We start from the raw sequence: 26,838 nt of genomic DNA, 5'->3' as shown, positions 1-26,838 counted from the left end.
TATGTGTGTTTTTACCTCGGATGCCTCCACACTCCTCTCTCCCCCCTGTCTCTTCTTACTCACATCTGTGTGTGTGTGTGTGTGTGTGTAGGTTTGGAAGCAAAAGGGGGAGGAGTACAGGGTGACTGGGTACGGAGGGTGGAGCTGGATCAGCAAGACGCACGTTCACCGCTTCGTCCCACGTTTACCCGGCAACACCAACGTCAACTACCGGAAGGACCTGGAAGGTGTGTAAATCATTATCATCCGTTTTTTCTGCCCTTGATTATTCAAGATTCAAGATTATCTTTATTACCTCTCATTACACGGGTATGGGAGAGTAAAATTGTTTGGGGTTTTTTTTGCTCCTCAAAATAAAATAAAGATAAATGGTATGTTGTATGTTCTGGAGTCTGGTGGTCCGAGCCTTAAGACTTCGATATCGCTAGCCAGACGGTAGCTGAAACAGCCCATGACTTGGAAGGCTGAGGTCCATATTGATTCTTTTGGCCTTTCTGATGCACCTCCTGTTATTTAATCCCTGGATGGAGGGCAGATCACATCCACAGATCCCCAACTCATGGTGGCATATTCCATATCGTGCTGAATAATGTCTTTAAAATGTGGCCTACTGAAATATGGATGTATGTGTTCTTGTTTTTGACAGCGGCCAAGAGTGGCAGCGCTACCAGCGCAGCTTCAGGCGCGGACGTGAAGAAGGAGTCGGTGGAGTCGAGCGCCGCCTCAGAAACCCCCACCGTCCCTAGCGACAGCACAGAGGAGCCCTCGATAAAGGACCCCGAGAAGGACCCCGAGGCCTCTTCGGACAAGGCCAAGGGCAGCGACGCCGAGGACAAGATGGAGACCGATGAGGAATCTCACAAAGGTAGGGAGAGAAAACAGGAAGTGGATATGAGAAGAGGTGATTTCTGGTGAATAACTGGATAACTGGTACTGGAAGTAGGGTGTTACTGTGTATTTGTATTTGTTGTCGATTTCACTACCTGACACCATGACACACTAGAGCATTGTATTATTAACATTAGAAAAACCCTTTAATAGCGTCTGAAATGTAATGCTATCTGTGGAAAAGTTGTGGCGTGAGCAATAACAAAGAGCAGACCGTTTCTGGGTAGCTACTTCAGGAATGTTGAGGAAAGGAAAGAATCCCATCAGTCTCCTAACGCTGGCTCATTTCCTCTCCTGCAGGGAAGTCCGAGGGTGCCAGCCCCTCACCGCAGCCTTCCGAGGCCGGCTCCCTGAAGCAGGAGGAGGGCATGGAGGAGGTGGTGGACCTCACCGAGGCCAGCTCCCCGAAGGAGGTGGTGGACCTCACCGAGGCCAGCTCCCCGAAGCAAGGGGTGGTGGACCTCACCCAGGGCGACGGTGACGGCGGCGCCACCAAGAGCGCCCTCCAGGGGCAGCAGCCGAAGCGGCCGTTCAACTACGACGTGGTGAACGTGAGCCAGGGCTTCCTGCTGCGCACGGCCTACAAGAAGAAGGTGAAGACCTCCAAGCTGGACGGCTTCCTGGAGCGCCGCGTCAAGCAGCACCTGGTGGAGGAGCGCCAGCGGCAGGAGCGCCGCAAGCAGCAGGCCAGCCTCAAGCCCAAGGTCGAGCTGACCCCCAGCCTCAAGCCCAAGGTCGAGCTGACCCCCACCCCCACCACCCCGACCTCTACCCTGACCTTTACCCCGACCTCTACCCTGACCTTTACCCCGACCTCTACCCCGACACCAGCGCAAGCCCCGACCCCAGCGCCCCAGCTCCCCACACTCCAAATAAAGACTGAGGTGAAGCCGGCCGCAACAGAGCCGGTGGTCAAGGTGGACCCAGACAGAACAGGAGGAGCACTAGAGGCCTCTGGTACGACTGGGAGCGCAATGGACGCAAGCAGCAGCAGCAGCAGCATTAGCAGCAGCATTAAGCTGGAGAACCAAACACACAGCCAGGGGGAGCCGCAGGGTGCCCTGCCCCAAAGGACTGATCCGTTAGCAGGGGCCACCCCTCCATTCCAACCAGCAAACTCCACCAGCACCGGGCAGCCTGGCACTTCCTCCCCTTCGTCCACAGGGGGCACTACTGAGCAGCAGCAGCAGCAGCAGGCGGCACCGGTCAGCGCACCCAGCAGCAGCACAAGCCAGGCGAGCCCGCCCACAGCGCCCGCCGACACCAGCGCCATCCCGCAGCTAGCGGCGCCAGAAGAACCCAAGCCCACCTCGGAGTCGCCCGAGTCGTCCGCAGGGGAGAACGGCAAAAGTCTCCAGGTCACCAGGCAGGACGTGAAGGAAGAGGAGGCCATGGAGACCGACGCTCGCGTTCCCTCGCCCGTGAAAGTGAACGGGCGAGACGCCGAGATGGACACAGACTCGGTGTCCGGTGCTCTGGCGAAGGACCCACTGTCGAACTGCGTGGAGGCTAAAGTGAACAGCCTGTGCTCCGCGGAGGACGGGAAGTCGCCGCTCTCGAAAGACCCCCTCAAGCCGCTCCTGAACGGGGACGTGGCGCCTGACGTCAAGGCGGAAAGGACCCCAACGCCCACGCCCACGCACACCTCCCTATTAGTGTCCCCTCCTCCGAGCGTGTCGGGAGACGACTCCGAAGACGCGCCGCCCACCAAGATGGCCAAGCTGAGCAACAGCCTGCAGGGTCCTGCTCCGACGCTGGCCACGTCCACGGACGCGGTCGCCGCACACGCCGGGAACAAAGAGCACAACAGCACAACAGACACTGAGCGTTTGAGGTCGGAGGTCACGACCCCGAAGACAATCAGCCCGTCCCCGGCCCCCTCCGCCGAGGACTCCAGCCTCAGCAGCGACTTCGCCGAGGGCAACGGCGCGGGAGGTTCCGTCGCCGAGACCCTGGTCATGACGCAAGTGACGACCACCACCACCACGTCGACCACGGTCTCCAGCGAGTCTCGGACGGTGCGTCTGGCGATGGCGGCGCCGGGGGCCCAGGCAGCTGTGGTGTCGTCGACGACGACGGCGGCAGCATCGACCGAGAGCAGCGCCGTCTCCAAGCTGACGACCACCACCAAAACCACGGTGACGCAAGTGCACGGCCAGACCGACAGCCTCTCTGTCAGTAAAGTGAACACCACCACGACCTCCTCCTCCTCCGCCTCCACCACCACCACCACCACCCTCAAGGGCTCCACCATCTCCGTGACGAGCAGCAGCGAGGAGCACTCGACGCGGCAGCGCGTGCGGCTGCTCAAGTTCACGCGCACCAAGAAGGCGCGCTCGGGCACGGCGCTGCCCTCCTACCGCAAGTTCGTCACCAAGAGCTGCAAGAAGAGCATCTTCGTGCTGCCCAACGACGACCTGCACAAGCTGGCGCGCCGCGGGGGCATCCGCGAGGTGCCCATCTTCAGCTACAACGCCAAGCCCGCGCTGGACATCTGGCCGTACCCCTCGCCCAGACCCACCTTTGGCATCACCTGGAGGTATGGAAAAACCCCGCTCTCTCTCGAGCTCCCTTTTCAAATCGCTAAACACTAAAGGGAGGGTCAGCAAACGTTCGGCAAACGCCTGTTAATGTTTTAGCTCGGTAGCCAATCAAATTACACCCCTCCCTTCCAAGCTCATGATACAGTGTGTTGATTAGCCGGAATTATTTATGGCTTGGTCCGAGCCATTATGTTTTTGCCCCATTTAGAGTGCGGACTGCATGAAAACCGCAGGGTTGCAACATGCACACATGAAAACAGAGCTAAGGGTCCGCAAGGAGCCGTTTATACTGTATTTGTCAAAAAGTAGATTTGGGTTCAACTCGCACACTACGTCTTTAGCCGTTACTACTCTCTCTCTCTCTCTCTCTCTCTCTCTCTCTCTCTCTCTCTCTCTCTCTGTGCATGCGTGTCGTCTTCAAAGACTACACTAAAAACGACCCAGCTTGGAGCTGCTCGCTCCCCGCCAAATAAAAGTATAGCAAAAAAAAAAAGCGGAATACATTTTTAAGTCTAATGCATCTGAGAAGGTTATGTTGTTCCACCAGGTCATGGTTTTGTCGGGAGCACTGTTTGCTCTGTAACCCTAGTGACCCTTCCTGGAGACTGGGACCAGGGCCGGTTATTTTCGGGGCGTTTTTTAATGGCATTTCTGTATGAGGGCAGACGTGAGTCATGCTGGTCGGGTGTCAGGATGCTCCGCTGCCGCACTTAACCACTGAGGATGTTTTTCCCACATAGAGACCCATAAAAAAGTGACACGAGGAATATCCTTCCCCCCGTCTGCTTAATTTGAAAAACGTGTGTGTGTGTGGAGCGTCTGTGAAAAAAAAAAATTGCCCTCAGTGAATTTTGAGTTCTTCAGTTCATTTTGAGGTTGTGACTTTCCCAATTTCTCAGGCTTTTTAGTTCAGTGCGGTTCGAACATGTTTTACTGTTCATCAGAAGGACGTTCCAGTGTCAAAAAAGTACATCTGCAACAGCTTAGAGTTTCCACTTTCAATTGAGGCTCATGCTTCTGGACCTCACCACCTTGTTGACCGTGTTTCTGAAAATAAGAACTGTTAATAACTGAGCGCGTGGAAATCTTAACCATCACACTGTGTGTGTCCGTGTGTGTGTGTGTGTGTCCGTGTGTGTGTTTGTGTGTGTGTCCTGTGGTGCAGGTACCGGCTGCAGACGGTGAAGTCCCTGGCCGGGGTCAGCCTGATGCTGAGGCTGCTGTGGGCCAGCCTGCGCTGGGACGACATGGGCGTCAAGCCCTCCTCTCAGGCTGGCACCACCCGCACAGGTGAGCGCACAGGTATCCCAGCTGCTTCTTTTCTGGATTTCAGCCCTCTGTCTGCACACCCCACCCGTCCCTCAGTTATTGTGACGTTTACTGTGTTGTTGGTTTGGGGTTTTTGCCTGTTTCTGTTAGCTGGACTTCTTTTCTTTGACTTAATCCTTGTCTTTCTCTGTCAGCAGTCCTCTTCGTACATTTTTTCATTTTGTTATGTATTTATCTTGAACAGCAAGTTGTGGTCAGTCCTTTCATTAGCAAATGATTTTCCCAAATGCAGTATTGTTAAAAACAGATGCACTGTGTTGACTTCATTTAACCTTCCCCGTGATGTTTCTGGCGACTAACTTAACTGCTGCCGCTTTGCCACAGAAACGTCGGAGACGGAAATAACGACCACGGAGATCATCAAGCGAAGAGATGTCGGTCCCTACGGCATTCGGTCGGAATACTGCATCAGGAAAATCATCTGTCCCATCGGCGTCCCAGAAACACCCAAAGGTGAGACGGAAAGAACCAGGGCGTCAACCAGGAGAACTCTGACAGTAGAGTTACAGGCTTTAGTGACTTAGCCTGACTGTAGAGTTACAGCCTTTAGTGACTTAGCCTGACAGTAGAGTTACAGCCTTTAGTGACTTAGCCTGACAGTAGAGTTACAGGCTTTAGTGACTTAGCCTGACAGTAGAGTTACAGGCTTTAGTGACTTAGCCTGACAGTAGATTTACAGCCTTTAGTGACTTAGCCTGACAGTATAGTTACAGGCTTTAGTGACTTAGCCTGACAGTATAGTTACAGGCTTTAGTGACTTAGCCTGACTGTAGAGTTACAGGCTTTAGTGACTTAGCCTGACTGTAGAGTTACAGGCTTTAGTGACTTAGCCTGACAGTAGAGTTACAGGCTTTAGAGATTTAGCCTGACTGTAGAGTTACAGGCTTTAGAGATTTCAATTAAGTTTTGCCTGAAGGTATGTCAGCTGTTTCCTCCCTCCCTCTTTCCAAACCGTCTCTCGGAAAAGTACCGATTCAGTCCTGCAAGACGTTGTTGACACTGGCTCTGTTCTTCCCACTAGTGATTGTCTGTGTCGTATTTAGTTAAGCACTTCTCGCCCTTTGACCTCCGCCCTTTTCCCTTCGGCCCCACAGAGACCCCCACGCCCCAGAGGAAGGGCCTGCGCTCCAGCGCCCTGCGACCCAAGAAGCCGGAGCCCACCAAGCAGACGGGGCCCATCGTCATAGAGACGTGGGTCGCCGAGGAGGAGCTGGACCTGTGGGAGATCAGAGCCTTCGCAGAGAGGTACAGTGGCGTGGTGGAACTGTCTGGGCTGTGGACATCATGGAAATGCCCTGCTAAGGGTCATTTGCTTGATCTTCACCCATACTTGCATACACAAGCCGGACACCTACAGAGACCAAATAAACAACAGACTCGTTTTCTTACCATCATCTCTCCCTTGTTTTTTTGGGTTGGACCAAGTGTAGAGACTCTTCCTGGTCAGTGGATTTGCCCCCACTCTTTCGCACTGCCCTCTGGACGTTGGGGGAAAACATGAAACATGTTTCATATTGCCCACCTTAGAGTTGTTTGCTATCCCTCTGTCTCTCTCTCTCTTCTTTCTCTCTCTCTCTCTCTCTCTCTCTCTCTCTCTCTCTCTCTCTGTCTCTCTCTGTCTCTCTCTCTTTCCCCCTCCCTAATGTCCAGCTTCCCTACTGTCGTTGGCTCACGCTTGAGCAGCCGGGCTGTAAACGCTGTTCTCTTGTTCCCCGACAGGGTGGAGAAGGAGAAGGCCCAGGCGGCGGACCAGGCAAAGGTTAGTGCTCGGAGGAAGTCTTTGGAGCTCAAGGCCCGAATGGATGTTCGGGTAAACCTGGAGAGAGTCGATGTCGAGCAGGTGGGATAGACAGCCGAGGTTCCGGTGGTCGACGCCGACGACAATGAACCCTCTGACTTGGCCTTCTGATCTAACTCCCGTCGAGATCCGAAATCTAATCCTTTCAAATTAGACGGGCAAAACTGTTCAAATCGGTTCAATTTGAATGCATTAAATTGTGCCTTGCCACCAAGTCCTCTATTTGAAATCTACTAACTCGCCTCTCCGTTGACCTCCAGTGTAAAAGATTGTCTGTCTTTTGACTCATTCCTTTAATTGGACGGCAAACTTTTGCTGACCAGACGAAATAACTCTCTAAATCTTAACATGGGAAGGATCTTACCTCACCCTACGGTTGTGGGACTATCTTTTTGCTCTCCTCAGTCTCCTGCATGATTGCTTCCTCATGGCTGCCTGCTGTATAGCGTGTGCTACTGACTGACCACGTTTTTTGGTGCTTGTTCACAGAAACGTCTGGAGCTCCAGAAAAGCGGCGGCAGCGCGGGCAACACCATCACCGTCGCCGGTAGCCCCTCCACCCCCACGACCACCAAGGTGATGGTGGGCTCGCTCACCAGCCAGGTCACCCCGGGCACCAAGGTGGTTCTGGCCACCAAGATGGGCACTCCCGTGACATTCCAGCAGAACAAGAACTTCCAGCAGACCTTCGCAACCTGGGTCAAACAGGGCCAGACGGGCCAGCAACCAGGTAAGCACATGGCACCGGACCTACAGCAACACGGACCTAACTCGATTAGACACGGGCTTTCATTTCTCCCTGCGGTTCACTGTGAAAGAAGATGGCCAAGAAGATTGACTTAGAGCAACACGGATAACTTAATTAGCCGCCGGGTTTTTATTTTCCCCCGTAAGTTATATTTAGGACTTCCAGTTGTCAGTTCTAGTACATTTTATGGCCCTTGTAAATGAATCGCTGCATGCCTTGAAACGAAATTTGGTTGAATATTAAAAAAAAAAGGAAGATGGACATTTTTTTGCTGTGTGAAATTAACTAAACACACATGGTTAAGATTCTCTTGAAGACCAGTCTGTACTGATTGATCATCTGAATGCTTCTTTAAGAGTGTGTGGTTCTTGAGCTTTAAAGGATCTCAATACTCCCTTTACTGATATGTCTGAGAATGAGTGTGTGGCCCCATTGCGGTCCTTCAGTGCTCCTCTGAGCCAGAGAAATGCCATCGGTCTTGATACTTTTTCAAGACATTACATTTTATGCATTTTTAGAACATGCAATTAAATCACCGCAAAATGCACAAGACTGAAAACATCACATATTCTCCCATAGCATGTGTGAAGACTGCAAGCCATATGGAAAGGAAAGGCGAGGAATATTCTTTAAGTCAACTAAAACATGGACAAAACGATCCCCAAATTAGAAAGTCATTAGTCAGTAGCTACACGTTATTGCAAGTAAGCAGTGCTTGGCTTCCTTGGGAGTGTTCTAGATGCCTTTATTTTGTGTTTGTCAAATAACAACTGCAGCAAGAGCTTTCCGAGGCTCCTCTCACTTGTCCCGCAGCGTTGTTCCTCTAACCTGTGGGTGCTCATGGTTGTGTTGATGTTGTGCTGGGGTTCTGCGCCTCAATAAACCTGCATTCTATCCCAGCATCAGCCGGCACCGTCACCACGGTCGCTACTACATCTGGGCAGACGTTCCAGATCACCGGCACGCCGGTTACCATGGCTGGCAAAGTCATCACTGCCAAGCTGCCGCTGCCCGCCAATAGCAAGATCGTCACCTTAAATGTGCCAACCACTCAAGGAGGTACATGAAGAAAAAAAAAAAAAAGAAAAAAAAAATGGGCACAACCTTTTCTGCCAGGCTTTGGGGGGGTTGGGGAGTAACGATGTTGTGTTTCTGGCCATCCATCAGTCCGCCACTGTCCTCACTGCATGCCAGCGTATGAATCAGTGGTCACTCTTGGCACAACCGAGTCAGGGATGGCACGGCGTGTCCAGCTCCCGAGACATTATGCGCAGCGCCCGCTGCCGAAAAAAACAGGCTATTCCTGGATCCCCATTTGAGGCTTGTGCTGTGTAGTCTGTTAAAATGAGTTAGAGCCGTAACCTGGCCAATGCACCGGGCTCCTCCAAGTCAGTGTCGTCTGAACTGGCAGAGCCTTCAAAGTTCAGGACATATATCAAGTCTGTAAGACGGTGTCAAGGCACAATATTATCCTAATTGACTGGTGACTGTTCCCTGTGCCAAAAGTAACCAACATAGCGGTATGCATTACTTGAATTAGTAATGCATAGTTTGCCACATTCTGTCTGTTGTTTTGCTATTATCTTTCAAAAAGTCTCAAATTTGTTTGACTGTTGGCACCCTGCCACACACTGAGTACCACAAATTAGGCACAAACGCGAGCGCGCACACACACAGTAGGAACGTCCGCGTATAGCGGATGGGCCAAATTACTCCACAAACAAACAGCGCGCCCGTCTAGTGACACCCATGATTCGTTAAAAGAGGCGTCCGTAAAACAGACAGGCGTGTGTTTTTCCAGTGCAAGCGTTTCGAGTCGAGGTTGTTTGTTTTGGAGGAAGTTGAGGAAGTGAGCATGAAAACAAGTTTATCCTGGGGTCTGGCTTCTCAGACAGGTAGCGCGCTACACACAGGGGTCTCTTCTTGTTTTCCGCCTCAAACAGAAGTGTGTCGCTAGCTCTGCAAACAGAGCTCCAAGAAGTGCTTGTTTGATGCTTGGCCAGTGGTGCAAACCTCGACCTAAAGATCGGCTTAACCCTCGCGCTTTGAAGAGAGACCTCTTGAAGTGTATCTTTACCCATCTAGCCGCCGAAGTCCGACCACAGAAGGCGATGAAGGAAGGAGAAATAAGATAACTTTTCTTAATTTTAGAAGGTGGTTTTAAGACGTCGGCTTGGGTGACGTAGTATTATTTTTGTTAGAATCGACTAAAACTGACGAAAATATGAAACGGCTACCGTGTCTGGATAAAATGAAACAGTCGAAGTGCAACCGATTCTATGCATAATTTATGAGCAGGCCTTCGTGCTCGCGTGCGCAGCAACACTTTGAAGGGTGGGTTCACTCTGGTGGCTAATATTTACCATGGCAACCTTCAAAGACCTCGGCGAAACATTAAAGTCAGGCGGGGCACAATTAGTGCATTGACATGAGCACCGAGAAATTCACCCACAATAGATCTGGCCCGGTTCTGGAGGTCGAGCCTAGAACTTGATAGCCAGTGAAAGGTTGATGAAACGATAGAGTTGCCCCAGCAGCAAGCAAACAAACTTCTCACTCTATTAAAAATACACATTAAAATGTGGGTATCTCATACTAGGAAACCTGGTTCTCCCTCATAGGAATGCAGTCTGCAGACGTTAAACGAGTAACTGTTTTTGCATGGCCATTGTTTTGAGTAGTCGGACATCACGTTGTGGTGGTGTGGAGTGCTGTGTTGTGCATGTTGAGGCGCCATTGTGAGGCCAAGCCCTGTGCTGAGAGAGAATGGCTTCTTTCTTAGGCATGATCCAGCAGAAAGTCCTGGGCATCATTCCATCCAGCGCCGCCGGCAACCAGCAAACCTTCACGTCATTCCAGCCGCGGACCACCACCATCAACATCCAGCCCAACACGCCAGGCTCACCAGGGCAGCAGGTGCGACTGCTCACACACACACACACACACACACACACACACACAGGCAGACACTTGGTCTTCTTAGTCACAACACTGGGCATCTACAGCCTTCCTATTGTCTGACAGCCAAGCTGTTGGGGATGGTGGCCGTCTGTTCAAAGCAAATAAACAGGATTTAACGGCGCTTGTGAGAGAAGGCTGAAATATGCAGACATCATGTCTGTAAAGTGAAGCTGAAGCGCTGGTTGTGTGTCGTTAAGTGACTTAACCAGAAGTGACACACCGTGTCCAGACTTGATAGGATGAAGCGCCGTGCTCGGTTGTCATCGTCCACCACATCATAACAGTCTTCTGTCACAGGCAGAATTGTTGTTGTTACTCAACGATTGTATGTGTTCAACCAAAGATCCTTCATTCCGCTTTAACCCTCTCCGGTTCAACCCTTCAGCTGATCACCACCACCGGGGGACAGATCCGTTCAGGCATGACGGTGATCCGCACGCCCATCCAGCAGGGCAGCACTCTGGGCAAGACCATCCTGCGCACGCCCCTGGTCGTCCAGCAAGGTGGGCGCCTCTTTTCGCCTCAGCGTCTCTTCTCATGAACGTTTTGAAGTTCTCTTCATGGAGATTAGCACGATGCTGTTTTATAGGATTTTCTGGTGTTGTAATAGGTGGACCGTAGCTGTCCTTGGCAACGCTATGAAGGCATTAATCACCTCTGTGTTTGTGTTTGTGTGTGTGTGTGTTTCTCTCTGTCTCTGTCTCTCTGTCTCTCTGTCTCTCTGTCTGTCTGTCTGTCCGTCTGTCTGTCTGTGTCTGCGTGTGTTCGCGCACGCGTCTCCTCCACAGGCCAGACGCAGCAGGTGATCATCCACGGCCAGCCGGTCTCCACGGCGCTCTCGGGGGCCAGTCCCGTGGCCACCACCACAGGGCAGCGCGTGGCGGGCGCGTCCCCGGGGACCCCCGTGGCCCCTCAGACCCCTCCAGGCCAGCGCGCCCAGCAGGGGCAGGTCAAGCTCACGCTGGCCCAGCTCACGCAGCTCACCCAGGGGGCTCAGGTGAGGACACACCGGGCTCCAGTCTCTATGTGCAGTAAATTGGGCTTGTTTTGGGTTAATGACCGGCCGTAGTTTGTTTTGTAAACACGAACTCTTGTGAGATGGTGATTGTTAATACAGTGTACACATGTGATTCTCATGCGGGCGGTTTCTCTTGTTGCAGCAAAAGCAGCAGGGAGCAGCAGTGGAGCGGCCGCAGGTTAGTGTCACCTCCCCCTCAGAGTCACCTCCCCCTCACCCGCACTCCTCGTCTGGGCTGAGGCCACAGCACTTATTTTCAGTAGCTGCTCACGCTTCTGTCCTCTGAGGTTTCCGTCTTTACTCCAACCCCCTCCCTCCATCATTGCTCTGTCTGTCCTTCCTTTCTCCTGTCCTCTCACGTCTTTCTACATCTCCATCCTTCTCTCCTTTGTCCATCTCTCTCTTTCTCTCTGTCTGTCTCTCTCTCTCTCTCTCTCTCTCTCTCTCAACCTGTTTCGTCTTGCCTGCTATCCCTGTTTGTTTATGTAAGTGATTTTTATTCCTTTCAATTATTTATTCATAGAAATTTCCCTAGAAAGAAATATTTTTTTTCTGTCCATGAAATTGCCACGGCTGCTGATATGCTGATATATTGAGCCCAAATTAATTCACACTCTGCTTATCTCTCTCTCTCTCTCTCTCTCCCTCTCTCTCTCTCTCTCTCTCGGCCTCCCTCTCTCTCTCTCTCTCTCTCGGCCTCCCTCTCTCTCTCTCTCTCTCTCTCTCTCTCTCTCTCTCTCTCACTCAACCTGTTCCGTCTTGCCTGCTATCCCTGTTTGTTTATCTATGTGATTTGATTCCCTCTCTCCCGGTGTCCAGCAGGGCTCTGGGACGCAGCCTGCGCAGGGCCTGACGGTGGTGGTGCAGGGCCAGGGCCAGACCACGGGGCAGCTGCAGGTCATCCCGCAGGGCGTCACGGTGATCCCGCGGCCCGGCCAGCAGCTCATGCAGGCGGCGCTGCCCAACGGCCAGGTGCAGCGCTTCCTCTTCACCCCCATTCCTGCCACGACGGCCGCCAACGCCGCCCCCGCCACGCCAGGTACGCCCCGCCCCGCTCCGCTCCGCAGCAGACGTCAACGCCAATGTAGTGCCAACTCAGGAACCCGCTACATTTCATTAGCACATAATGGCGTGCTGTTTCCATGCCCACTAGGGCTGCTTGCCCAGCATAGCACCAGCACACAGGCATCACCACTCTTTACTCACCTATTTTATTGGCCTATTGTACGCACACTGTGTTTTCATGGCAACTCCTCCTCAGATAACACCGGACACTCACACACACACACACACACACACACACACACACACATACATGCATACACACACACCCTATGATATCACAGGCAGGGTGGACCCCCATAAAGTTTTATGTCTGGCAGATCTGGGTGAGGGTGTTCAGAGGAGTGTGATCCAGAAGGGGAAACCCCCTCCCACCCCACCCATGCCCCTCCCCTAATGTTACATGCCGATTTTCATGAGCCCTCCTGGAACATCCAGCAGAGGTGGGATGGGAACATGAAATAAAAACATTGATCACGTAAACATGACGCAAACGTTACGGTGGCCACAGCTTGTTTAGAGAAGCTTTTCCCCTAAGCCCACTATCTCCCTCTGACAGGGGCGGCTTTTACCATGACATGAGTTTATTGCTTGATAACATGATGATGATGATGATGATGATGGCTTCAGTGCACTCTGAGAGAAGCCGTCATCTTTAGACTAACTGCAGCAAAGCATGTTGTTATTTCTTTATGGCATAACAACACTCATGTATTGACCTCCACAGTACTTACAATCTGTCTCTGTGTGTGTGTGTCTCTGTGAATGTGTGTCTCTGTGAATGTTTGTTTGTTTGTGTCTCTTGTTTGTTTGTTTGTTTGTTTGTTTGTCTGTGTGTGTGTGTCTCTGTGTGTGTGTTCCCCCGGAGCAGGTCAGGGCCAGCAGCAGCTCGCCGTGCCCGCCCAGCCCCACCTCCAGCCGGCCGCCCAGTCCTCCCCGGCCCAGGCGGCCGCGCCCCTCCAGGCGGGCGCCCTGACGCCGCGCACGCCCCCCACCACGCCGCAGGCGCAGATCCCGCCGCACCCGCAGGCCCAGATGCCCATCCAGTCGCCCACGCCGCTGCAGGTCAAGGCCCTGGTGGGGCAGCCGGGCGCCGTCCTCAAGCAGCAGCCGCCAGGGGGCGCCCCGGGCCAGACGCAGCAGGTGCGCGCGCCCCTCCAGCTGCACGCCCAGCAGCTCATCACCGTCCCGGGCCTCCAGATCCAGCTGCAGGCCCAGCAGGGCGGCGCCGGCGGGCAGCAGATCAAGCTGCAGCTGCCCATCCAGCTCCAGCAGCAGCAGCCGCTGGCCGCGGGGCCGGGCGCCCAGGTGCAGGGGCAGGTGCAGGGGCAGGTGGGCGGCGCCGCGGTGGCGGCGGGCGGGCAGCAGATCCAGAACGTGGTGACCATCCAGACGGCCAGCGTGCAGGAGCAGCTGCGGCGCATCCAGCAGCTGAGGGAGCAGCAGCAGCAGAAGAAGCGCCAGACGCAGGAGGCGCGACGGGAGCAGCAGCAGCAGGCCAGCAGCCAGAGCCAGCTCATCCAGAAACAGGTGAGGAGCAGCATGGGTAGAGATATGGGTGGAGAGGATCATGGGTATTCATAGGTGTGGAGGATCATGGGTAGAGAGATGAGTGTGGAGGATCATGGGTAGACATGGGTGAGGAGGATCATGGGTATTCATTGGTGTGGAGGATCATGGGTAGAGAGATGGGTGTGGAGGATCATGGGTAGACATGGGTGAGGAGGATCATGGGTATTCATAGGTGTGAAGGATCATGGGTAGAGAGATGGGTGTGGAGGATCATGGGTAGACCCAGATCAAAGGGTCAATGGGTGCCTTTCATGTAAAGTTTATACGTCCTCCCTCGCTCCTCGGGCCTCAATCCTCACTGATCTACATAAAGAAAGATAGACGAAGGGATAGACTATCGTTGTTGCCGCCCCATCATTCTTTATGTAGATCAGTGAGGATCGAGGCCCGAGGAGCGAGGGAGGACGTATAAACTTTATATGAGAGGCACCTCATGGGTAGCAAGTGAAGCAGTTGAAATGGTGATGGTGGAGCGCCGTGTCCTGTCTATAGTGTTCTGTACCTTGAGGCACACAGAGCCAGGAGAGCAGAGGGGAGAGAGGTGCACCACAGGGCCTATCCCTTCATACATAAACAGTCCGCTGTCCTTCTCCTGAGGTTGTGCATCTGGGTTTATTTTCTGAGCCACTGGTGGTGGCCCTGGTGTCTGTCTGCATGTGTGTGTGTAGGGGTTGTGGTACGTGTGTGTGTGCTCTGTGTGTAACCATGTCATATGTGTGTTTGTGTACATACTGTCATGGAGTGTTTGTGTGTCGGGCCCTTATGGGTGTCCCAGGGCCAGGTCCTGCTGTGGTGATGAATGGTATGGGAGAGATTATGTCTGTCCTTTGTATATGTCTCTCTGTCTGTGGGGCTGCATGTGTGTTTATGTGTGTTCGTGTCCACTGTGTTTGTCTTAGTCTTAATACTGCTTTCTCTCTGCATGCACGTGTGTCTTTTTTTCCTGGAAAGGTTCTTCTTCTAGTGGTAGTGCGTGTGCCTGTGTGTGTGTGTGTGGTGTCTCCCCGTGTGTGTGTGTGTGTGTGTGTGTGTGTGTGGTGTCTGTTCATAGGATGGTGTGTGTGTGTGTGTGTGTGTGTGTGTGTGTGTGTGTGTGTGTTTTCTGCCCGCACACATTCGATTGTGGAAAAGAATGTATGTGGGTGCCTGTGTGTGTGTGTATACTGGCCGCACACATTAGATTGTGGAAAAGAGTGTGTGTGTGTGTGCACACGTGTGTGTGTGTGATGTCCGCCGTGTTTAACCGTGCACTCCCCCTCTGCGGCCTGCAGGTGGTGATGAAGCAGAACGCGGTCATCGAGCACCTGAAGCAGAAGAAGACCATGTCCCCGGCCGAGCGGGAGGAGAACCAGAGGTGAGGCCCCCGGGGTCCTGACCCTCCACTGACCCCTCACCCCACCCCTCTGTCTGTCTGTCTGCCTGGGGACGACCTTGTCAACCCTCCCCCTCCTCCCTCCCCACTGTCCCTTTCACCACCTGCCCGTCCCTGTGCAGCTGAATCATAACACTGTCTCGTCCAGCGGCTCTGACCCAGACGTGGGCAGGGGCAGCTGACCACAGCGAGCCCACAGATGGGTAAACGGCACCTGAAGTGGCGGCTCTCCAGCGGCGCTCCCACTCCCCTCTGTGTCCCGTCCAGCGGCGGTTGACCACCGGCTCGTTCTCCTCCTTTCATCTCTCTCCATTTTGTTTTCCTCCTCCCCTCTCTGTCTCTGTCCCAGTGCTGTTTTTAAACGCTCGCTCTGCGTGTCTCACCTCCGCTCCATCTTCACTCTGCGACTCCCTGTGTGCCTTTCTGTTCTCGTCCTGTTGAGTCACTCTCACTCCAGCATCGGCCATCTGACCACTCCAGTGCCGCCGCCTCCTCCTCCTCCTCTTTTTCCTCCTCCTGCTGCTGCACCGTCTCCTCCTCTCCTTCGTCACTATGTCCATCTCTCTTGTTTTTTTCCCCTCTCCTTTCTCTCGCTCTTAGTCTGGGAACTCTTCTTGACCTCTGACCCCCTCCACAGCTGGTGCTGTGTGTGTGCTGAAGTGTGTGTGTGTGTGTGTGTGCTGAAGTGTGTGTGTGTGTGTTTTCCCCCCATCCTCCTCCGCCTCCTCCAACCTCCACTGCTCTAGAAGCGGCCAGGAGGAGAAAATCTCCCGCTCCTCTCCTCTTCCCTGCTCCTCTCCTCTCCTCCACTCTCCTCTCCTATCTTCTTTCCTCCTCGTCCTGCTCTTCTCCTCCTCTCCTTTCCTCTCACCTCCTTTCCTACACTTCTCCTCTCCTCTCCTCTTCCCCCCTCCTGCTCCTCCTCTCCTCTCCTCTCCTCCACCTTGGGCCCTCCGCCCATCCTCAGCTCCACATCCAGCACATACCAAAACAAATAACGCCGAACAAAAGCACACTTGTGCCCCATCTGGCCTTGGAGCGCTCGCATGTAAAACACGCCGCTGCATAATCTCAGTCCTCAGACAGCGTTGTAGTAGTCACTCACTCACTCACTCGCTCGCGAGGGCTGCAAATCTGGAGGGCGTGATGGCGCTGGAACAGCGGATCTGAATAACATGGGCTGTATTTTTGTTGGGGGGGAAGACTAGTTGGAATGTCTCCCTTTTTTAAAAAAAAAAAAAAGAATGAAAAACTTGTCTGTTTGTTCGGGAGAGGGTGTTTCCAATCAGTGTCACTTCAAGTTTCAAACTTGACTTTTATTTTCCTCAAAAGAGTTGCAGAAGCCTGAAGAGGCCTCATTAATTTTCCGTCATAATTCACCGCAATTTTTTTTTTTTTTTTTTAAATCTTAAAAAAAGTTATCTAGCGATAGCAACAGGGAAACCGCCTCAAATGTGAACGCGAGGTGATGTCAGCCGTATTTCTCGAAAACGTTTGGCACCGCCGTTGCTACTTCAGCACATTATCGTCGGCTGATATTCACCTCCCAGAGCTCGTGTGACTTTATCTGTTCTCCTCAAATTCCTCCGAGTGTGCCAAAGCAAAGTGGACTGTATTTTTAGCTTCAAACGGTCAAATCGCTGTAGCTGATCTCCAGACATAATTTATTCAGGAAAATGCTCATATTAAATAAAACCGTAAATCAAATTATCTGCAATCTACGTTGTCGTAGCGCAAGCGTCAGCGATGGGAACGTTTCAAGTGAATAAAACGTCTAGTGTAGACGTGAACTTTGTAGAGCATATAAATTAAGCAAAGGTCTTTTTTTTTCTTTCAGTCTCTTTCCCCCATTTTTTTGCCCCATATCCATCCCATTTTCCAAGATGATCCTGTGCAAACAAAAAGCCTTATCTAAATCACAAAGACATTTTCTTTGGAGAGCATGTGCTGAATATGGCAAAGTTCTCTCTCTCTCTCTCTCTCTCTCTCTCTCTCTGTCGTTCCCGATTTTTTTCTAACTCTCTGCCCCGTTTCCTCCCGGGTCTCCAGGATGATCGTGTGCAACCAGGTGATGAAGTACATCCTGGACAAGATCGACAAGGCCGAGCGACAGGCGGCCAAGAAGCGCAAGCGCGAGGAGACGGTGGAGCAGAAGCGCAGCAAGCAGAACGCCACGCGCCTCTCGGCGCTGCTCTACAAGCACAAGGAGCAGCTCAAGGCCGAGATCCTCAAGAAGAGAGCCCTGCTGGACAAGGAGCTGCAGATAGAAGTGCAGGTGAGCCGTGAGGGGGGGGTGGTGTGTCGAAGGAGGGGTGCTCACCCTAGGGTGGATGGTCATTGGGGTGGAGGGTCACCCAAGGGTGGATGGTCACTAAAGAGTGGACTCCTCAGGAGTCAATGGACTCTTCATCTCTGGTAACGATCAGGAAAGATAGCAAGGCCTGTGAATCAAGTAGGCCTCAAGGGGATGATGCACTGCCTCGAGACCATTGATTGTGTGGTATAGACTGCTGTTGAGTGTTGAGGAGAACAAGGTTGGCCTTCCGCTTTGTACCTAGCGCGTAACCTCACAAACGCAATAAGCTTCTGCTGTTTGAAGCTGCAAAGCCATAACAACTTGTGATCAACATATTTTTGTACTTCATGAACATCACAGCGTCTATTTCATGAAGTCAGAGTACCTCAGGTGCAGGTGTCTTTGGCCAACGTTGCCATGGTGCTGATGTGTCTGTCTGTTCCCCTCCACCCCACCAGGAGGAGCTGAAGAGGGACCTGGGCAAGCTGCGGCGGGAGAAGGAGCGGGCTCAGGCTGCCGCCGCCGCGGCATCTGCGGCCTCCCACGCCCAGTCGGGCCTGGGCCCGGCCTCCGCCCTGACCGCCACCGGACACAAGCGCAAGCGGGAGGAGGAGCGCGACGTCACCACCTCGGTCAAGGCCAAGAAGAAGAAGATGATCTCCACTACCTCAAAGGCCACCACCAAGGACTCCAAGCTGTACTGTGTCTGCAAGACGCCCTACGACGAGTCCAAGTAAATTTCCATCGAGTCATTACACGGCTTAGCCATGGGTTCACGAATCAGCATGCTGAAGTATAAATAGATCATCAGCATACCTATTACTTTGGGCTTGGTAGCACTTCCACTTGAGGAATGGCAGGCAGAACTGGCAGGAATCTTTGACACAATACAGATCATTGAAAGTAGTGCATACATACAGTGTGCTTATTATTGCATAGCTTGTTACTTTTGGAAATTGATAGTTGTTGATACCGAGGGACTGTTTTATATTAGGTCACGTTCTATTTTGGGAACCTGTTAGGAAACCAGAATTTGAATCATTTTTTTCCATTCTTGGTTTTTTGTTGGTATTCATGTGGTAGATCCACGCCACATCTGTCTACCTCATCGAAACATCTTGTATCTGTTGTTTCTGTATCTGCTCCACTCCACTAGGTTCTACATCGGCTGTGACTTGTGCACGAACTGGTACCACGGCGAGTGTGTGGGCGTGACGGAGAAGGATGCAGTGAAGATGGACGACTACATCTGCGCTGAGTGCAAGCGGGCGCAGGAGGGCAGCACGGAGGAGCTCTACTGCATCTGCCGCACGCCCTACGACGAAGCCCAGTAAGGACCCGAGAGCGCCCGTCGATTGATTAGCTGCTGCAGCCGTCAATTAGGCACTGCAGCTATCGATTGATTAGCTACTGGAGCTGTCGATTGATTAGCTACTGGAGCCGTCAATTAGCCACTGGAGCCGTCAATTGATTAGACTATCGTCATTGACTTACTAGTTACATTAACGACTTGGACCAGGCTGTGTTTTGTATGTGATTTGCATGTTAACGACATTCCTGTATTTCACTACTGATTGTTTTTTGCCTGGGAATCAAATTCCTTGGTCTTCCTGGCTGTGGTCATTCATAACTAGTAAAGCAAGGCAGCCAGGGCTGGTGGCCAAGCGTACGCTGTGTGATTACGTGAGCTGTAGAGGTCAGGTTTCAGTAGCACAGCTTGTCAGGACAGGACCTGGACGTATCTGTCCCGTCTCCTCGCCCCAAACCAAACATGCTGATTGAAAGGAACTAATGCCAAGTTATGTCGAGCGTGACCTGACCGATACGCCTCTCTCTCTCTCTCTTTGTTTTTTTTTGCCCCCCTTCCGCCCGCCCCTGTTTCTCGCGCCCTTAGGTTCTACATCGGCTGTGACCGCTGCCAGAACTGGTACCACGGGCGCTGCGTGGGCATCCTGCAGAGCGAGGCCACGCACATCGACGTCTACGTGTGCCCGCAGTGCCAGTCCACGGAGGACGCCATGACCGTGCTCACGCCGCTCACCGACAAGGACTACGAGGGCCTGCGGCGAATCCTGCGCTCCCTACAGGTACGTCGACAACACGCGAAGCCCGTTCGCCCGCCGACGCCACCCCACCCACACTCGTACACGCCAGTCCGCTCTGTCTCTCTCTCTCCAGTCACCGTGGAAACAATACAGGCGCTGTTCTCCCTCACCATCCCCTTCTTTATCTGATCTCCGCTGCTCCGTCCAGGCCTCTCCTTGGACGTCTTCCCGGGAGAGTTTGCTTTTCTCTCTTCCCTCTTTTTCTTCTTCTTCCTCGTCTTCGTCTTCGTCCTTTTTTTCTGTCCTTTTATTCTTTTTCCTGTCTTTATTTCTTGCATTCTATTCCTCCCCCTGCTTTGTTCTTTCCCTGCCTGTGTTTCCCCTCGTGCGTGGTCGGGAGAGAGTGGAAGGGACGGCACATCTGGTCTTATTGAACCAGCTGCTTCCAATATCGGGCCTCATGGTTTGTTTTGCTTCTTCGTTTTTTTCATGCAAAGGTCTTTCTCTCTCTCCCTCCCTTTCTTTCTTTCTCCTTCCCTCCTATTCTCTTTATTGCCTGCCCCCTCTCCCCCCACCTCTCTCTCTCTCTCTCTCTCTCTCTCTCTCTCTCTCTCTCTCTCTCTCTCTCTCTCTCTCTCTCTCTCTCTCCCTCCCTCTCTCTCTCTCTCTCTCTCTCTCTCTCTCTCTCTCTCTCTCTCTCTCTCTCTCTCTCTCTCTCTCTCTCTCTCTCTCTCTCTCTCTCTCTCTCTCTCTCTCTCTCTCTTTCCCTCTCTCTCTTTCTCTCATTCTTTCCCTCTCTTTCATCCTTCTCTTCTCAGGCACACAAAATGGCGTGGCCCTTCCTGGAGCCGGTGGATCCCAACGATGCTCCAGATTACTACGGCGTCATAAAGGAGCCCATGGGTAAGTAGCCCCAGGAAAACACCCAGCCCCATTAAACCACCTCCTCCACCCCCACCTCCTCCACCCCCACCTCCACCAGCCCCACACCACTCCGAGTGCTCGTGGAGGTGCCACGGCTGCACCCTTTCATCATGAAAAAGCTCCGTGACGGACGGCCGGTCGGCCCCCGGGCGTTTTTTGACCGGCCTATTGAGGGGTGGCGGGGAAGTAAATTGCCTCGCCGGCCCGTCCAGCGGTGGCCATTAACGGAAAAGGCCCCCCAACTCAGATCAAACTGCCCATGTAAATGGCGACTTGCGTCAACACGCCCTTTTGAACTGGCGAACAAACAAACCATTAATGAGTCCAGGAAAAGCCTCGCACACAGCAGCTCTCTGTTGCGCTGGAACGCGGAGAACGCGCTCCCTCTTTCTCTCTCTACCTCTCTCTCTCTCTCTCCCTCTCTCTCTTCACTGGGTGCCCGAAAGAGAGACTTGAAGGGGGCCCAAACGCCGGAGGAGTTTTTCACTCCTTCAGCTTTTCCATGCAGTCAAAGGTGGACGTTGATGCCGGTCAAAGGCGCTGGCCCCTTTGATACGCGCTCCAGGTCGCCCAGCTGACTTAGGTGGGGGCAGTTGGGTGGGGTGAGGGGGGGGGGGGGTGAGGGAGGGTGAGAATCGGATATGTTTATTTGGACTCGGCTCCCTTGGGGCAGAGAGGCTGGAAACCCAGCAGTAGCTACCCTGTGTTGAAGGGGGAGGCTGTGCGAGCTGGCTAGCTGACTGGCCACTGTTGGGGACTTGAAATCATACCTACTCAGAAGGTGGCCTGCAGTGGTTTTTATCAGGCCCAAAAGCAAAATAAGGGTTTTAAAATTGGTAACTAAAATGTTTTTGTACTAATTAGTGCCTCTGAATACTGGTTGTGTCTTTAGGTCACAAATGATGTTATAAGTAGCGTATCTTGTACTTTTTGTTAAAATAAATCTCAACTTTCTTGATTCTCTGTCCCCATCCCAGACCTCTCCACGATGGAGGAAAGGTTGCAGAAGCGCTTCTACGTCAAGCTCACAGAGTTTGTGGCGGACATGACCAAAATCTTCGACAACTGCCGCTACTATAACCCCAGCGATTCGCCCTTCTATCAGTGTGCTGAGGTCCTGGAGAGCTTCTTTGTTCAGAAACTCAAAGCGTTCAAAGCAAGCAGGTAAAGTCCCAGAGAACTTTTTATATATATATATACATATATACACACACATGCTCGTCTCTTGATCTTTCATTCTCTCTCTCTCTCTCTCTCTCTCTCTTTCTCTGTCTCTGTCTCTCTCTCTCTCTCTCTGTCTCTGTCTCTGTCTGTCTCTGTCTCTGTGTGTCTTGTTTATTTTGTGCTCATCATCTTCCATGAGCGTTGTGGCTTGTTGCTCTCCTGGGCCCTTTCCCATTTCCCCTCAGTCCTCAGTCATCCTCTTGTGGGATGATTGCTGGCTTTAATCATGAACATGACCTGCTCTTAGCTGGCTGACCAGAAATGTCACTGCTTTGTTGCTGCCCTCCCCGTCACTGGCACGGAATAGTCGACCGCCTCCGCCATTTGCTGTGTGCTAATGCTCTGTCTATGTGTTTACTTTTGTTTAATTGTAATGCTAGTCTGTGTGTGGACACAATATAGGACCGCCATATTAACTTAGCTTGCTGTATTGCTAGCCGTAGCTCCAATACTTTGTGCTGCCTTTTGGGATACCCAGCGCCCCCAAGGTTTTGTGTTTTTGCTTCTGTTGTCATGGCTACATGCTCGGCATGCGTTTTTTTATTTACATCATCCATTCTCTCTCTCTCTCCCTCTCTCTCTCCCTCCCTCCCTCTCTTCCCTACAGATTGTGATGTCATGTTTCAGACGTTGTAGGTGGAAACTGAACTGGATGCCAGGGTCACTCTAAAATAACCAATTGTGGACCTCTGTGTTGTTTGTCTCTCGTCAAACAAAAATTGGCAACATTATGTTTTCATTGTTTTGTTTATGGACGTACAGATGAAACAATCGAAGTTGCACTGTACAAAAACAAAGCGTTTGTCAGCGTGGCAGCCATGTCGGGTCTCAAAGCAAGGGAAAATGTTGTCATTTTTTTCAAGCGGTTGCTACATTACCTCCAGTTCATCAGTACATGAATAGAGAACAGTAAGAAATGTATCAAGAATAGTCTATCTTCCCCTTCTTGGCTGATTTGGTCCAAAAATCATTAGAGCACCAGGTATTCCAGGATGGAATAAGGCTGATTATTCCATAATGTAATAAGTCGGGTTATTCCATAATGAAAGGAGTCAGGTTATTCCATAATGAATTGATAGACATTACTGGTAGTTAGTCTCACCAAACGTTATTCAGGTGGCTTTTTAAACTTTATTCATGAGGAGTTGTTGAATAAGCTGAACTTGGTTTCTGTTCGTATTAGGACAGTCAAGCAAATATTTTCATTTACCAGTATTTCCATTGTTTTTTTTTTGTTTTTTTTTTGTTCTGTTTTATTTTTTTAGCCTTTTGTACATTGTATTTTACATCCATTTATATCCTTTTGTGAAGGAGCAACTTAAAGTAAATAATGGTAGATAAATTGCTATTAGGCCGGTGGAAGTTTCCAGTGGCTCACATGTTAGTTTCTTTAGTTCATTTCTGGTGAACTCTGCTCTCCTGTCAGGAGCTGTATATGGGATGTTCTCTTTGTATATGAAAGGCTAATAACACACCAACATGGCTGCTCTCTCTCTCCTGAATTTTTTCCCTTCAACTAAAACAATGTCTGACCCACTGGCATCCTGTGTTTTGTATTCCTTAGTGCATTTATTACCTGTTAAGCTTTTAATAAAAAAAAGTAATCCAAGGGGGTCTTTACCTGTTTCCTCTTTCTTTCCGTATTTTGTAGGTCTCATAACAACAAGCTACAGTCAACAGCTTCTTAGAGTACACCATCAATAAGCTTTCTAAGAGAAAATGAAAATATAAAACATGAAAACAAGAATGTGGTCTGACAAGTCAAACCCAATGGTGAATCCAGGTTGTCTCCATACCCCCCCTCACACGCAGCCACACACACACAGACGCACACACACACAGCAACGAGAAGCCTTTTTTTCTGTTACACACATGCACACAGAGATGGAAAGTTCCTCCCTCGGAAGTTCCCCTGTCTGAGTTGTGGGTGGGCAGCAGCGCTGTTGCGAGGAGGGAGGACCACGGTTCCGAGCCGTCGCCGCGTGTGCCACCACGGTGCCACCTGCACGTTGTTCGACTCCAGTGGAAAAGGGAGATCTGTCTGTTTTCTTTTTGTTTTGGTTGTTTTTTGGAGTTTTTTCCAACTTGGGCCACTGCTGTTTTTGTTTCTTTTTCCCCCGTCTCGTTGTCTGTCCCTCCCTATCTCTGTCTGTTGCTCTTTCTCTTCCAGCATTCCTGTTGTTTTCCACCCTCTCTTGACAGCTAAAGACTCTGATCTCCTGAAGCTGATGAAGCTTCGCCCCTGATGGGGCCTGAGGACCTGGCCTGTACTGTTCATTTTGTGAAGTCGCCCAGCAGGCTGTCTGACTGCTGTTTTTCTGTTGGGTTTTTTTTTTTGGTTTTGTTTTTTGTTAGTTTGTTTGTTTTATTAAACCTTTTTAGTGACTGTACTACTTCATCTGTACAATCACAAATCAGACTGCAGCTCATTTCTCCTTCGACGTCCAGCGTCAATGTCACGGAGTAGAAAAAACTTTTTTAAAATGATTATTTTTTGGGACTTCTTCAAGGACTGTCAGCCACAGAGCGGTTTCTTTTTGAGGACGAATCATGATGTTCTATTTCCAGTGAGGCATTTTCATGTTGCCCAACAGTAGCCTACAGAGAACGGCCGAAGAGAAACAACCCCTCATGTATTTGAACCCTATCCTGATTATTAAGAAAAGTCAACAATGACCATTTTAGTTTGTATTTTTCTGTCTTTGTTTTGCCACTAAAGGCAGACATGTTGAAATAGCAGGAGTTGGGGGAGCGGGGGACAAGAGATATGGGAGTGGGTGGGCGATCCTCTTGGTCTTAAATGCATTGACCGGAACCAACATTTTGTAATTGAAGACATTATCCAATAAAATACCACAAGCATCTCCCAACCATTTCCTCCAAAAACAGGAGGAATGCATACTGTAAAGGACAGGATGCTTCTAGAAAAACCATAAAGGGTATATTAAACCTAAATGTAAGGACAGTAGGAATGAAGTGTACAGGGGGCAAGCGGTCACATGGTTTTTCCTGTCCGTCTGAAGACCACATAACGGTTTTAATTTTTATGGTCTTAAGTACCTGAAAGAGAAGCAAGAAGGGTGGGTGTGTGTGTGTGGGCGGGGGGGGGGGGTGGTTGTGGTCAAAGACTGTAAATCTGCTTGGGTGGTGACAATTTTATAACATTGGTTTGTAGAGACGTTTTTATGAGTTCTTTTGGATTTTTGTCATATTTTGGCCATTTTCTAATCTCTGAATGGTGCTTCAGCACCGTTTCTTGGGACATTTCTTAGATCTACAGGGGTCTGCTGAAATTGAACCTGTTTTTTTAAGACGCAAGACCCTGTGTTCAGTGCAGGGCTAAAATACCGGCGTTCAGTTGACAGTATCAACACAACTTTTCTTTGTTGGGAAAGCTATGTGACCTGTTCATGGTTCTGTGCAAAGCTCAAACAAATGCTCTTCAACTCGTCTTGTCCAACCAAGCCCTTGTACACATTGAATATTTGAATTTTAATATGGCTATTGATACTTCCAAGGTCACCATTTTGAGAAAGGCACCTTGGTTCCTTTTGTTTGGCCTTTTTAAAAAGGAGCAGTTGTTCAACTGATTTTACTTTTTTACTGATTTGAAGTAAACTTTGCATTTAGGTGAAATTGCCCTTTATATATAAAATGCTGCATATTGTATGCATACTGATTTTAAAGAAGGGGGTGGGATTGACTCGTACATGAGTTTTGTAAAGAAACATAAAATTCACTCCACATCACCACAATACCTTGTATTATTTATTCATATCTATGGAACTTTTCATTTTGAGTAATGTCAAAAGGAGACAAATAACAGGAAAAATACTATCTATGTTTTTAACAGATTGTGGCAACTCTAAAGAATTTTTTGTACTGGATAGGACATTTCATCCTAGATAATAAAAGTAATGTTTTGACATCATCTTTTTAAAGTTGTGTACGATCTCGAGTGTTGTGTGTGGTTTTTTTGTATCTTTGGAGTCATTCTCAGGGTGCAGTTCTTCCTCCAGAACTGTTGAGCTGTAAAATTGATTTGTCTGGGGTCATGTGTGAGGCCATTTAATGTAGTCGCAAAAGCATTTAAAATTCCTTTAATTTATGTAGCCATTTGGCAAAAGGCACACTCTTGAGGGTTCCTTTTTATGGGGTGAAAATGATTCCAGACTTTGGGTTTTTATCTTCATCCATCAAGATGTGCAAGTAGAAAAATAGTGTCTGTTTTCCACAGAACATCAGTGGCTTTCGCATGTTTTTTTTTTTTTTTTTGTATTTCTCAACATGCACTCCATCACTGCATAGTTTGTAGAACTAGAAATCTGTTGTCCACCATCCAAAACCAATGGCCTTAAAGGAATAGTTCGGAATTTTGGACATAGGACCTCATCTCCAACTTTACCGAGGTGATATAGGTCGGTGGAGACCGTTTTTATCGCGTTTAGCCCCTTCCTTCAGTTGCAGCGTCCCCCTTTGCTAACGCTGGTTTTGAGCTAACACATTTCTACGGTAACATTAGTCTGACATCAACAACAGTCTTCCTCACTCCACCGCACACCCGAGACAAGTCAATTAAATCGTCGGACTATCGATATACATGTCCGTGTTGATAGAATAATTTTAGAAATAAAACTAACCTTGCAACTCAATGATTTATTACATTTTGAGGGACTAGTTTCTCAATATCAATCCGCCACTGCCATACAGGGAACAAAGTAGGCTATTGCAATGCGATGCAAGGTTAGTTTTATTTCTAACATGGTTCTATCAACACTAGGCATGTGCATCGATAGTCTGACGTTAAAATGTATTTGTTTCGGGTGTTCTGTGGAGTGTTTTCAGTGGCAGGCTGGATGTTACCGTTGACTTGCGTTATCTTGGCACCAGATTAGCACGAGATGAACGCTGCAACAAATAGGAAGGGCAGAAATTCACTGAAAATGGTCTTCACCGACCTATATCACCCAGACTGAGTTGGAAATGAGGTCCTATGTCCAAAATTCCGAACTATTGCTTTAAGTTGGGGTTTGCTGGGCCGAGGAAGGTGCTCATGGT

The 26,838-nt window shown here is 50.5% G+C and overlaps 1 protein-coding gene across 12 annotated transcripts in view; it reads left to right on the top strand.

Annotated features, from left to right (window-relative positions):
- Positions 1 to 24,859, top strand: part of LOC134093100 (nucleosome-remodeling factor subunit BPTF-like) — a 42,906-nt gene extending 18,047 nt beyond the window's left edge. For 5 of the 12 annotated variants that reach the window (XM_062546439.1, XM_062546431.1, XM_062546423.1 and 2 more), the window contains 23 exons: positions 92 to 227; positions 647 to 865; positions 1,189 to 3,427; positions 4,597 to 4,733; positions 5,085 to 5,213; positions 5,855 to 6,005; positions 6,480 to 6,600; positions 7,048 to 7,288; positions 8,207 to 8,365; positions 10,089 to 10,222; positions 10,653 to 10,770; positions 11,056 to 11,264; positions 11,428 to 11,463; positions 12,105 to 12,324; positions 13,219 to 13,877; positions 15,191 to 15,273; positions 17,341 to 17,566; positions 18,046 to 18,320; positions 18,744 to 18,917; positions 19,482 to 19,674; positions 20,451 to 20,535; positions 21,534 to 21,720; positions 23,432 to 24,859. In XM_062546439.1, coding sequence (XP_062402423.1) covers positions 92 to 227; positions 647 to 865; positions 1,189 to 3,427; positions 4,597 to 4,733; positions 5,085 to 5,213; positions 5,855 to 6,005; positions 6,480 to 6,600; positions 7,048 to 7,288; positions 8,207 to 8,365; positions 10,089 to 10,222; positions 10,653 to 10,770; positions 11,056 to 11,264; positions 11,428 to 11,463; positions 12,105 to 12,324; positions 13,219 to 13,877; positions 15,191 to 15,273; positions 17,341 to 17,566; positions 18,046 to 18,320; positions 18,744 to 18,917; positions 19,482 to 19,674; positions 20,451 to 20,535; positions 21,534 to 21,720; positions 23,432 to 23,468 — 6,168 coding nt within the window. In that variant the 3' untranslated portion in view covers positions 23,469 to 24,859. Of the gene's footprint in view, positions 1 to 91; positions 228 to 646; positions 866 to 1,188; positions 3,428 to 4,596; positions 4,734 to 5,084; positions 5,214 to 5,854; positions 6,006 to 6,479; positions 6,601 to 7,047; positions 7,289 to 8,206; positions 8,366 to 10,088; positions 10,223 to 10,652; positions 10,771 to 11,055; positions 11,265 to 11,427; positions 11,464 to 12,104; positions 12,325 to 13,218; positions 13,878 to 15,190; positions 15,274 to 17,340; positions 17,567 to 18,045; positions 18,321 to 18,743; positions 18,918 to 19,481; positions 19,675 to 20,450; positions 20,536 to 21,533; positions 21,721 to 22,387; positions 23,385 to 23,431 lie in introns of those variants that run through there. The other 7 variants (XM_062546441.1, XM_062546440.1, XM_062546433.1 and 4 more) reach the window with 6 other exon arrangements.
- Positions 24,860 to 26,838: the final 1,979 nt, after the last annotated feature.

The sequence above is a fragment of the Sardina pilchardus genome, chromosome 1 (genome assembly GCF_963854185.1).
Source record: "Sardina pilchardus chromosome 1, fSarPil1.1, whole genome shotgun sequence".
NCBI classification, from domain to species: Eukaryota; Metazoa; Chordata; class Actinopteri; order Clupeiformes; family Clupeidae; genus Sardina; species Sardina pilchardus.
Note: the sequence above shows the minus strand (reverse complement) of the source record. Positions and strands in the feature narration are given on the sequence as shown.